We start from the raw sequence: 12,621 nt of genomic DNA on the forward strand, positions 1-12,621 counted from the left end.
ATGATAGCCTTCTGTTCACCAGCCAAGGCAGTCAAAGGTGTTTCTTTGCCAAGATTTGTTAAAGTTCTTCACCTGTGCCACTTGGCTTGCCACTTTCTGTTGGCCTGCTTGGTGCCAAAATGCACTGGGCGGTGGGCGGCGCCCGGGTGTCAGCTTGACAGCACTGAAGTGACTGGAGTCTCCAGGCCTGGGGACATCCTGATTGGAGGGATCTTCCCGCTCCACGTCGACAAAGTCAGCTCTCAAACCACGTTCGAAGCAGAGCCGCAGATGATCACCTGCCGAACGTAAGACACCCAGTTCAGAGGTGCCTCGTTGCTATGTTAATGTTGGTTTACTTTTCTGTATGAAAAGCTGTGCACGTTTATTCTAAACAATACTTAAGAATCATCGGCAACGGCAGTATGTCTGTGTTTAATGTGCTAAGGCATGAGCACATCATTTGTGCATGTTTGCTTGTGAGCTCGCGAAAGCCAGGCCTATTGGTTTTGGCAAAGCCTTTTAACATGCCAAGATAGAAAAAGAAGAACAAAAGACAAAAAACTGAGAAAACAACGGGACAATTAATAAAGGGAAAACAGTGGGAGATAAATATACATGCAAAGTAATTCGGAAAGACAGAGTTGAAAGAACGAAAGGAAAGATGGATAGTAAAAAACAAGCACGAGCCCTGCCTAAAATATAACAAATATGCTACGGGGAAAAACAGAAAGAATTGCTTTCTGTCTCCAATGCATGAGTGATGTGATGATTCTACAACGCGTGAGTGATGTGATGATTCTACAACGCGTGAGTGATGTGATGATTCTACAACGCGTGAGTGATGTGATGAGTCAGTGTACCTTTGGGATTTGAAAGAAGTGGTAACAACATAGTATAATAATAATGTCAACTTGCTCTGCTAAGCCAGGCCAAAAATCCAAGCTGGATAACTGCACAGCAGACCCAAAGGGAATGAGAAACACACAGTGGACACTGAAAACTACCTCGAACGTAACGTAGATGAAATAAAAAGCGCAGTAACTGAAAACATAAATTAAAAAGCAGAGTCTCAAAAACAAAATCGAAATTTCGGCTATTTATTCACATCTCTCAAATACTGCTGGCATATACCTAGCAGAAGCACTTCCCCCCAAATATACGTGAACGTCAGTTCGAATAGTAAGAAAACCAAGGTCAGTTGTAGGTGGCAGCTTAAGTGAGACTGCTGTAGATGGAGAAATTTACATCGATCGATTTATTTTGTATGACAATGTTCCTGAATGAGATATATTTGGCAGCAGACATTTGCAGGTCTAGGCTTTTCATTCTGTTTACACATGACAGTTTGAGGAATGTTTAGGGGACACCCAAATATTAGAAAGTTGTACTAACATCTCTTTTGTATCTCTCCAATGCCCAGGAAGCCTGGTCCACCCTAAAAAAAACTACTTAAAGATCCTAAGGTCTCCTGAACTTAATGTGGCACCCTACCTACAATGTGCTGGAATTTTTCAGCCCGTAGATGCCTTGCACATCTTCTGCTTACCTTATGTAAGCTATGCCTGCCTCTCCCACAGACCCAGATCACTTGGTTTACTCAACCGGTCATCGTCCAGGCCACCATGTGCTCCCTTGTGCCTGACTCACCCACCCTCCATATTCTTATGCAAGATGTGTTCGGCTCTCCACTCTGCATTGACCCAACTTGTTTGATTTACTCAACCTACCCTAAGTAACCAATCCTGCCTCACCTCACTCACACAGCTCTCACCAGTTCACAGCACATTTGCCCTGCGCTTTCCTCTTCTACCTCGGTGCCTCTCGTTTTATTATTCGCTTTACGTTAACATATGCTGGCTCAACTCATCCCACTGCGTTTATCTCAACCAGTTATTTAAGCCTTTCATCTCACGTGTTAGCACTCTAGCTCCCTGCAAGCACTTCACTTGCCAGTGCTCCCGTACGGAGCCTCGAGCTCCTACCGAAGGAGCCGTGGCTGGCTTTGAGTCACCTTGGTTGGTGCGTGCTGAGAAATAGACGATGACTGAGTTGGCTCTGTGACTTCTGTCTTGAGGTTTACTATGTGAAAGCGGAGAAGGCAACAGAGAGAAAAAGGATGAAAAGATGCAAAGTGGAAGGTGCACCCTAAAGGATGAAGGCCATAAGGGATATGCCTATCGTTATCCAGGTTTCTAACTCAAATTGCCTACAATATCTGTTGTTGTGCACAATGAGAAAAATCATTTCATAAATGTTCACAGACTCAGATACAATCTGCATTGGTATAGAATTACTAAAATAATAAATATATCCTTTTGCACATAGGAGGAAAAAACAAACACTCTACAGCTAGTAGAAGTATTTCTATATTGTCATGCACAATTGGCACCAAGAAAATGTGGCCCACATTAAAAGTTTGCCTCCTGCTTCACCTGTAGCCCCGCCCACAATTACTCCTCCCCCCCCCCCATTCACAGCTCACATTGATGAGTACCTGCACTTATTTTCCCCATTTAAATCACTGGTCTAGAAACCCCTTCACGTGCAGCTATGCTGAAGCAGGAATGTGAACACGTGCTGTGGAAGGCACTGGAGCTTCAGGAGACACCTCTCGGGACACTGAAGGCCGCCTCCCCGCATTTATTGGCCAAACAAATAAATGACCAGCTCATTCCTGCTGCCCCTTGTGAAGCAATTTCATTGCACGAAGAAAAGAAAAAAAATCAACTTTATACAAGTTTGCAATCCACTATGCACATCTCTGTGAGGTGTTGGAAGTTTAGCATATTTTTATTGTAGCCATAATGTAGGAGTAAAGACAGATTGTTTTTATAAATGCTGTTTGGCTATTCATCAGTAGAGTGATGCTAGAATTAATGGTCGTTATCGGTCTATGAGACCCTTTTACTCTAAAAATATGATACCGACTTATTGTGTCAATGTGAGTGCTGGTCTGGGAACACAATGCGTTGTGCTTTCCTCTACTGAGCATGTTTCAAGGTCTACATAATGGCACATAATGCGTCAGAAGAACGGGGGGAGCATCATTTGCCCAGGATCAAGCCTCTTAGTAAACTAGGAGAACTGAATCTGCAATGCTGAACTGTGAAGGTCTGTAACCTTTCCACAGCAGCACATTTTGGTAATGAGAGTCTGAGACTGTGAACTGTCCCCTCCAAGGTAATGCACATCATGAGTTCTGTTCCATTGCTTTCTTAGTATCATATACCAATCTTACCAAAAAGAGAAGGGGGGCGAGTTTGAAAAAGTCAATGACCAATAGAACTCAATTTAGTCCCATGTGGAGGCTGGGATGGAAACCCATGTCACATGGCTCCAGTTTTTAACGTCACCTCTAGACCATGAATAAGGTGGGAGTTTCTGATAGGAAGGCGAAGTCCTCCATCCTCAAGGGAATGCTACTGTTTTGGGGACCTTGTCCAGATACATGAAACAGCATTCATTACCAGAATATTCTTGAGAAGTGTGAAGTCACCATTAAATATCAAATCTCATGGCAAAAGTGTAGCCACTATGCAACATCTAGTGGTGGGTGTGTCTGCCCACCAAAGTGAATTATCAGCCATCGTGTGAGCCCTACAAAACCCCTTGCCAGAAATAATCCTGTTTCTAAGCTCTTGCTAATATTTGCAGCTAGGGGAGTAAGAGAAAAAAGAGATTGACGGGCTTTATCTGTGGTCAGTAGGCAAAGTATATCGTAAATACTGACGCTTCCCATTCGTGTCTAAAGGCCAAAGATACTGTGTCATTCCAATTGGCTACCCAACTTATTTCCTTTGTGTATTCATGTTGACCTCCAAAGGGCAGTGACGCTGAGCAGGCACAGCTTACTTGAACTGATGGTATAGGCATTGGAAATCATACTCGATATGGCACATCCCACTAGATAAAATCAATGTCCAATGAAAATTGTATCTTTTAAGCAGAAAGGAAGCTTGATTTGGTGGCGGTGGTATGTAATGAAACCGTATAAATGCATGCAGTGTCGCAGAGTCCTTCCAATAAATGTCTTCTGACTGCTGGGACTAGTGTCTTCCTGTGTGCAGAGTGTCTCCAAGGAGCAAAGTGTACTGCAAAGCGATAATGGAAAATTGGCCTCAGATTCAAAATGGTTGCTCTTATCTATTGTGCAACTCAGATTCAGTCCCTGGACTCTTTGTCTGCTTTAATTTTAGACTTCCAGAGCAGCCTTAGCTTTTTAAAAAAGGTATGAAAAGATAAAAAAATGTATACTTATAACACAAAATAAAAGCAAGCCACTTCATGTTAAAATAACCTCTTTTAAAATGCAATTTATAGATTTGTCTTCCAGAATTACCAGTGGCTCCAGGCCATGGTGTTTGCTATTGAGGAGATCAACAGAAACCCCAACCTGCTGCCCAACATCACCTTAGGGTTCCTGATCTACGACTCGTGTGCGGATCCCCAGCGTGCCCTTCATGGCACACTATGGATGTTGACAGGCCAGGAGAGGCATACTGTGAACTACCGTTGCTATAGTGGGGGGCCCCTGGCAGGAATAGTTGGGGATGGAGGCTCCAAGGGGTCCATCCCTATTGCACGGGTGCTGGGCCTCTACAGATACCCGCAGGTAAGATCTTTCTCACTAAGGTCCCAACATGAGCAGATTCCTGGGTTTGTTCTTCTTGTGTACCGCTGAGTGAGTAAACTTTTCTGTTTATACTGCAGCAAAAATGCATCAGGAGGTTGTGTAAAACATATTCTGTTTCTTCTTCTTCCTATTATTATTATTGTTATTCATCCACATAATGTGTTGGTCAGCAGTATTATCCTTTCTGAAGGTGAAAGTACCTCCTATACCTAAAGGAGCCTTGTCTGTCTTTCAGTGTTCTCAAGTTATCTATTTATTTATGCATTCCTGTAGAGTTCAGTTCAACCGAGGGCCGTAGATACAACTGAGTAAAGTTCAAAGATTTCAACAATGCATAGAAGAACGGAGAACAACTCAGTAAGTTTAAGTGATTCTAGCATACCTAAGGACAGGAAAAAAGTGAAGGGGGGATTGGGATAAACTAAGGGAGAGCAGTAAATGGAGCTGATGACCTTTAGTGAGAATCGTGAATAAGACAACATTAGTTCTATATATTCAGTGACTCCAGCCTACACCGAACAATGGACACAGGCCATTAAACTTGAGTGATGCATCAGACATTTGGGGAGAAGCGAGGTCCCCTTCCTTTTTGTGACTGAGTGACCACTATAAGTTCGGATTTGGTAAGTTTTCAATGGTTTGCTAACAGAACTCTGTTGTAAACCACTGACACACCTTAGCTGGAAGAAACCCCCATAACATTCCCATTCCAAATTCTCTAATTAGTAGCCAACCCCAATCCCATTTTAGAGTTGGTAAAGCTTGATAGTATTAGGTCTTCGTCCACCCGCTCCCTTCCTTTCATGATCAGTGAGCATTGCAGAGGTTTGTACAGGCCGGCAGTACAATCGCTGCATTGTTCAATGTGTACCACTGCTCTTGAGCTGGGTCCACTGTGCATCTGTAGGGAAAGATGGGGGGCAAAACATGTTCAGCCCTCCAATGGCTGCTTAATTCGCCCAAGTCCAAGCAACACGACAGTAAAGAGTTTTGAGACTGCTCTGAGCCTAGAGCTTTCAGCCGTCATGCTCTAGGACAAGAGGCCCTGGTCTGAGACCTACCTCTCACTCCACTGTTTTCTATTATGCCACCGGCTGGGGTAGGCCAGGTTTGCTGGTCCCATCCCCAGCCGTCGACAAGGCAGGACATTGCAGTCAGAGTAGGGAGGGAGTCTAATCCCACCCTCTTCCAGTCTGCCAAAAGCAGAGGTGAGACCAGCTTATCTAACTCCGCCCCAACCAGTGATATAGTGGAAAAGGCTGGAGTAAATAGTGGAGCCAGTGTTTTAATTCATCCACTGTTCCTGCTTCTGAAACAGACCAAGAATGACAGCAGAGGTATTCCTGTCCAGACGTGCAAGGTAAGTATGAAGCTCATTGAACCCCACAGACCAGGGCGCTGCATAATGCTTGCCCCAAGAACCTGAAGCCTGTGCAAGGAAGCTGAGGAGACAACAGCAGGTAAAGGTAGTGGCACGTGCACCTCTTTGCACCAGTGGTACAATAGGAAGGAGACCAGTGGCAGCTGTGGTGTGACCCAGGTCAAATAGTAATTGACTCATGTGCGCATTTAGAAAATTGTGCTTCCACAGATGTTATGACCTTTTTTTTAGTTATGAACTGTCAACGGATTATGGCGAAACGGGCTGTTCCTGACAGAGTCCAAACTTGTTATCCACAGCCTCTGCGTTTTAACTTGTGGAAACAGCCGAGTTACTGGTTTTAAAAGCAGCGGGGACGTTTCCACCTGGTCGTAGACTTGTTATGGCAACAATATTACAGTTCAGGAGGTAACAGCTGTTTAGCAGCCTTTCAATGTCTTAGGAAACTGGTCTAGCAGCGATAAACACTTAAATTACAGATGTTTGCTCCATCAAATAGGATTGACAGCCCTTTTATATCATAACACAGGCAAACATACACTGCCTTCCAAACATACACCCAACCACGAAATATACACAAAGGTCCTGCCACGAAGATTCTACACATTCCTGCATTCTGCAGTACAATGAAAAGTAACACAAGAGTACACAGGAGAAGACCTGGCGCCGCTCAGCAACGATTTATAACTTACTACACAGTGAACCATCCAGATAATAAATGTCCAGCCCCTGCTATGGATACCTTCTTCCAGAAAGGCACAGTAAACAGGAACCAATACAAGTCCTCTCAATGGGTGGTCACCTCACTGGGGTCTCTGATCATGCAGGCTGCTTCCTTTTAAATTTGCTTATTTGCCTTCAGGTCACCGGAACAATGAAACATACATTCACCTTTCTCTGCAGTTCTGTACCCGCCAGCAAATGCACCGGTGACGGGGTGGTTGACATTGTGACACAAGTGGTAATTTTCTGTTTCTCTTGCAGCATCAAACCCTTAGTGCAACATCCAATGCTCTGGGGTTGGTTAGAGACCTGTAAGCCCCTCCCAGAGTGATGTATACCACACATGTGCATGGTGTGTGGCATGCTTGTCCTTCTCTTGTGTGTTGCTTCTGGATGCGACCGTAAAGCAAAAGTGCAGGTGAGCCAGGATGGTGCAAGGAGAAGCCTGTGGTGCAACACAAAATGATGCCCGCCCCCTGAAGAATGTGATGAGGGTCCCCTGAGTCTCCCATATTTCACAGGTATTTAATGGCCTTCAATTCATTTAGGGCCCTCTGAAGGGCTGGGACATGGAAGTAATTGGATTACTGGTTGAGAGGGGTGAAACCGTACTCAAGCTACAACCACAATTCATGTCAGAGTGAGACACACATAAACCACAAATTAACCTCTGCTTAACCCTCTGGTAGCTTGGCACAAAAGCAGTCAGGCTTAACTTAGAGGCAATGTGTAAAGTATTTAAGCAGCAATTCAAACAGTAATAAAGTAAACAATAGAACACAAGAAAAATCTCACACCAATTTAGAAAAGAGTAAACTTTAATACAATTTTTGAGACCAAAATTACAAAAATCCAATCAGTAGAATCAGAGTTATGCATTTTTAAAGATTTTAGTGAAAACTGTACTTAGAAGCCCAGAGCACCAACTATTGTTATCTGGTTGAACTGGACCTGGAAAAACTCACAAGTTGAGGCCGACAAGGATAGAGCACGGGCTGGATACAGGTACCATGTTAGGCCCACTGACCAAAGCACCTTAAAGTTGCATGATCTCGCATTGAGGATGCATCATGCAGGTTTGTTCCAAGGGGCTGCGGGAGGCGATGTGAAGTCTTGCATTGGAGATGCAACATTCAGAATGAATTCCTTGGATTGGGTTCAAGATGGTTGGAGCCTTTTCTGTACCTGGGGCTCTGGTCAGGAGGTCAACCTATTAGCCCTCGGAGTCACTCTACCGGACCTGGGTCCAAGATGCAGAGTAGCTGCCCCTGTTGCAGATCAGCACAGCACTCCTTCTGAGTCTTCCACAGGTCCAAAGGTGTATAAAGAGAGGGTCTGACGATTCAATATTTACACCTGGTGCCAGCTTGAAGTAGTAGAAGGTCTGGAGGAGGTTTTCACCCCCCAAAGGTGTTTGGAAATTCCTGCCTCCCTGCCCCAGTGTGCCTGGTGGCACAATAGGCTAGTGTCAAACACTTTGTGAGTATGCTGTGCCAGAGCCTTTAGTTATGTGTAAGTGTGGTAGGTGACAACTCCTCCTCCTCATCAAGTCAGAGTTGGCCCAACCTGCCACCACCTATTCCTCCTTTGTCCCACTGTCTGGAAGCAATACACAAAGACCAACTGCCAGATACACCTAGTCATGTGACCCAGGATACAGGCTTGAGGCACCAAATGGTTAGGACAAGAAAATTTCAACTTTCTAAAAGTAGTATTTTCAGAACTGTGATTTTATAATGCGACTTTAGCATTAAAGAGGCTTTCAAATTGCAATTCTTTCGCCCCCCAAACTCAATATTCCTACTTGGTCCCAAACAAAAGTTATCACTTATTAAATGTAAAAAGTTAACCAGATGTTATCCTATGGGAGAGGTGGGCCTCAGAGTAGTGAAAATGGCATTTAGAAGTTCTTCACTACCAGAACAAGAAAAACTTTAAAGTACATGTTCAACTTTTTAAATACACGGCACCCTGCCCTATGTGCTTTTTAGGGCCTACCCTAGGGGTGACATATGTATTATAAAGGGATGTTTGGGCCTAGCAGGTATTTTGACGGGTCCACATTGCTGTTTAGAACTGCACACAAAGGCTGCAATGGTAGATCTGAGACATATCTGTAAGACTACTTAAGTGGGTAGCACAATGAGTGCTGCAGGCCCATTAGTAGCATTTAAACAATGGGCCCTGGGGACAGGTGGTACCACTTTACCAGGAACTTACAAGTAAATTAGATATGCCAGTGGGGGGAAGCCAACTCTACTGCATTTAAAGGAGAGAGCACCAGCACTGTAGCACTGGTTAGCAGTGGTAAAGTGCACAAAGTCCTAAAAGCCATCAAAAACAGGTTGAAAAAACAGGAGTGCAAAGGCAATAAGTTTGGGGATGACACTGCAGGAAGGGCCAAGTTCAACAGTGCTCCTCAAATGGTTGGTGGCTCACCTGCACCTTGGCAACCTGTGATACGTCCCTCTGAGAAGCTGAAAAAACTGTCACACATAACATCACTACCAGTCTGATTTTTACCTTGTGCTTCTGGCTTCCGCAAGGAAGTGGGATCAGTCGCGCTCTCTCTCTACTTACTGTGTGAAGCAGCGACACAGCAGTGTTGTTCGTTATGCTCACTACCTGCCCATAGACCGCAGGAGAGGAGGAAGAAGAGTGAGATTACAGGTGTAATTGGGAGGAAAAAGTGTTTGGGAGCAGAAGAGGCAAGAATCTAGACACACTAGGTGTAGGATAGAAGTGTAAAAGAAGGATGTAGAGAGCAGGGAAGTGAGGGTGATAAGAACAGTGAGAAAATGTGAAAATCTGAAAGCTATTGATAGGGAAGGGTAGTCAAAGGAATGTGCTGCACTGAAAGTTTAAAATACTGTGACTAGTCAAGATCATTTTTTTATGTATTTCTATTGCCAATTTCCAATATCACAATACAGAACATTGTGTAGAACTTGGTAATGGCCTTAGGGTTCCACACCTATTGACTGCAGTTTCCATGTTATGCTTTGCTGTGAATCAATCTATTCATGTGCTCACAATCTTCTATGCTTTTGCAGATCAGTTATTTTTCAACAACTCCACTTCTGAGTGATCGGAACCAGTTCCCGTCCTTCTTCCGGACCATCCCCAGCGATATCTTTCAGTTTCATGGACTGGCCCAGTTGGTAATCCATTTTAATTGGACTTGGGTTGGGATCCTTGCAGCAGATGATGATTATGGTCAAACTGGAGTTCAAATATTGAAGGTGGATCTTCACAATGCTGGGGTATGCATAGCCTTTTCTGAGAACATCATCCTCAGTGATTCAGACAGGAATGCATATCATATTGTCCAAGTAATTAAAAACTCTACAGCCAATGCTATTGTCATCTTCGCACTTGATTCTCATCTGGTGCCCATTCTGAATGAGATCCTGAGACAAAATATAACAGGAAGGATCTTCATTGCTAGTGAAGCCTGGTCAACTTCACCACTTCTGTCTGTGGAGAAGTATCTGAAGATCCTCTCAGGCACAATTGGTTTTGCAATCCACAGCAAAGACATGCCGGGCTTTAAAGAATACTTTAGCAGTGTCCATCCTTTACGTTTCTCCAATGACCTTCTGCTTCAGGAGTTCTGGGAAGCAGCATTTGGCTGTAAGTGGCAAGGTCCAGAAATACCAACAGGCTGTTGCAACATCACCACAAATCTATGCACAGGAGCTGAGAAGCTGGACACAGTCGATGGGTTCTACAATGATGTCACCAGCCCCAGAGTCAGCTTCAATGCCTACAGGGCAGTGTATGCCATATCAGTGGCTTTACATGTTCTGAATTCCTGCAGTCTAAGAGAAGGACCCTTCAATCAGGGAACGTGTGCTAATATCTTGGATTTCCATTGTTGGCAAGTAAGAGCTAGTTTTTGCATATGCGTTCAGTTTGGCACCCCTCGAAAGTATAGGTTTGAAGTGACCAGCGAAGTCCAGTAGATAGTTAAATGTACGAGGCCTAATTTAGAAAGTACATTTCCTGACTTATCACTCGCCTATAACTATAAATCAGAGTGAATTGTGCTAAGGTATGTTGCCTCGTAGTTATGAAGGTTTACGTACATGTCCCACTCAAATCACAAAACTCAAATTGCAGTTGGAAAGTCCGCTACAACAGATGAAGAAAGTGTGAACAGCACCAATCAAACCATTTTCATAGATGACTTCGGAAATAAAGGACTTAATATTTTAATGAGAACCCAAAGAATTTCTAAAGGTATTTTAAAAACAATGTGTACACTTCCTAATTCTAAAATGATCTATTTCATACATACTCACGAAATAAGCAAACTGAGGGGATTGAAAACCTTCTTAAGTGCCCTTTATTGGGGAATTCCTTACACTTAGATCTATTTCTTAGGATAGGGGTATGGTATGCATGTTTGGAAAGGGGCTGTTCACCAATACCTCAATAGACATAACTTAAGAAGACATAGGAGGAGCTTGAGGGAGTTGTATGGTAAACATGTTAATGTACATTTAGCCTTTTATTCCAAAATAGATTTATTAGGTACCTCAGCAGCACAGGGACAGCAAAGTAGCCACCCCTATACATTTCATATAATAACTAAATTCACTTTTAAAAATAGTTATTGTGCTGCCAGCCGTTCCCATAGGTTTGGGTGGGTTGGGAATGTCCATACTGTCACATATTTAGTGTAATACTCAGTAAGAAGCACAGCCAAATTAGGGAGAGCAATGCATTCCTTCAATGTCCACTCATAGGCCTACCTTCTGCTATACAACGACCACCAGAAAATCACAATCGTAAATGACATATGCCTGTTTATTATTCATGTCCACATATATAAATAAACATTTTAATTTCTAAAGGGGGCTTATTTAATATTTACAATAAAAAGCTCAACTTATTTCAATCTGGACTCAAATCATGTGTACATAATGTCTCACTATTTTGATTAAAATATGAGCCAAATCAGAATATATGTACAATCAAGAACACCACCTTTTGAGTACAAGCTCAGATCCTGTCCACAACAATTCATTTTAAAGGGAATTTTTACATAGGTGGAGCCAGAGCCTACATGTGTTTCGCCGCATCCTACTGCTTCTTCAGGGCTCTTGCTGATACATTAATTAAACATTTTTCTGCTATATATATTAAATAAATGACAAAAGATCTGCACTGCCGTGGCTGTCAACATACCCCTCAAACATTATTCTTTGGTCAATGAAGCAAAACACAAAAACAACAAAAAACTCCCTGCTATAACTCAGTTTACTGTCCCAAACGGTCTCCACTTACACGACAAACAATATACCACTCAATCATAATTCTTCAACAATCAATCCCAAATTCATAAACGTCAACATAGCTATGATATTCTCAAAAAGCGATAAATGTCACTGACAATATACTATGTATCCTTACAAAGCCCATCGAAAGCAATGCTGCTAAACTACACAGCCTCGCCGGTCTTCCGGATCTAGGGGCACATTTATAAGCCCCTTGCACCGCATAAGTATCATTTTTTCCCACTAAGGCAAGACTAAGGAGGACTTTCTCCTGTGCCGTATTTACAAAGTGGCACAATGCTTGTGCCACATTATGCCTCCGCCAGGCATAATGTATGCAAGTGGGGCATTCCGACGCAGAGAGGCCCAAAGAAATGGCACAGTGAAATTTACAACGTTTCACTGTGCCTTTTTTTCTATAATTTTAAACGGCTGCTCAGAGCAGGTGTTAAAATGACGCACCTATTTTAAACAATGGGCCTCCCTGTACTTTGCTGCACTAGTGTCCAAATTCTTGACACTAGTGCAGAAAAGTGCCACAATAGTGACAAAACTGTTGACGCTATTGTCCTAACGACTGCCATGGTGCGCTGTATTGTAAATACGGTGCATCAATGGCA

At 43.3% G+C, this 12,621-nt stretch overlaps 1 protein-coding gene across 1 annotated transcript in view; it reads left to right on the plus strand.

The window, feature by feature from the left end:
* Positions 1 to 12,621, plus strand: part of LOC138267228 (extracellular calcium-sensing receptor-like) — a 30,377-nt gene continuing 17,756 nt past the window's right edge. Inside the window, exons 1-3 of the mRNA XM_069216084.1 lie at positions 1 to 287; positions 4,303 to 4,594; positions 9,773 to 10,603. Of these exons, the coding sequence (XP_069072185.1) occupies positions 1 to 287; positions 4,303 to 4,594; positions 9,773 to 10,603 (1,410 nt within the window). The remainder of the gene's footprint in view (positions 288 to 4,302; positions 4,595 to 9,772; positions 10,604 to 12,621) is intronic.

This window comes from Pleurodeles waltl, chromosome 12 (genome assembly GCF_031143425.1).
Source record: "Pleurodeles waltl isolate 20211129_DDA chromosome 12, aPleWal1.hap1.20221129, whole genome shotgun sequence".
NCBI lineage: Eukaryota > Metazoa > Chordata > Amphibia > Caudata > Salamandridae > Pleurodeles > Pleurodeles waltl.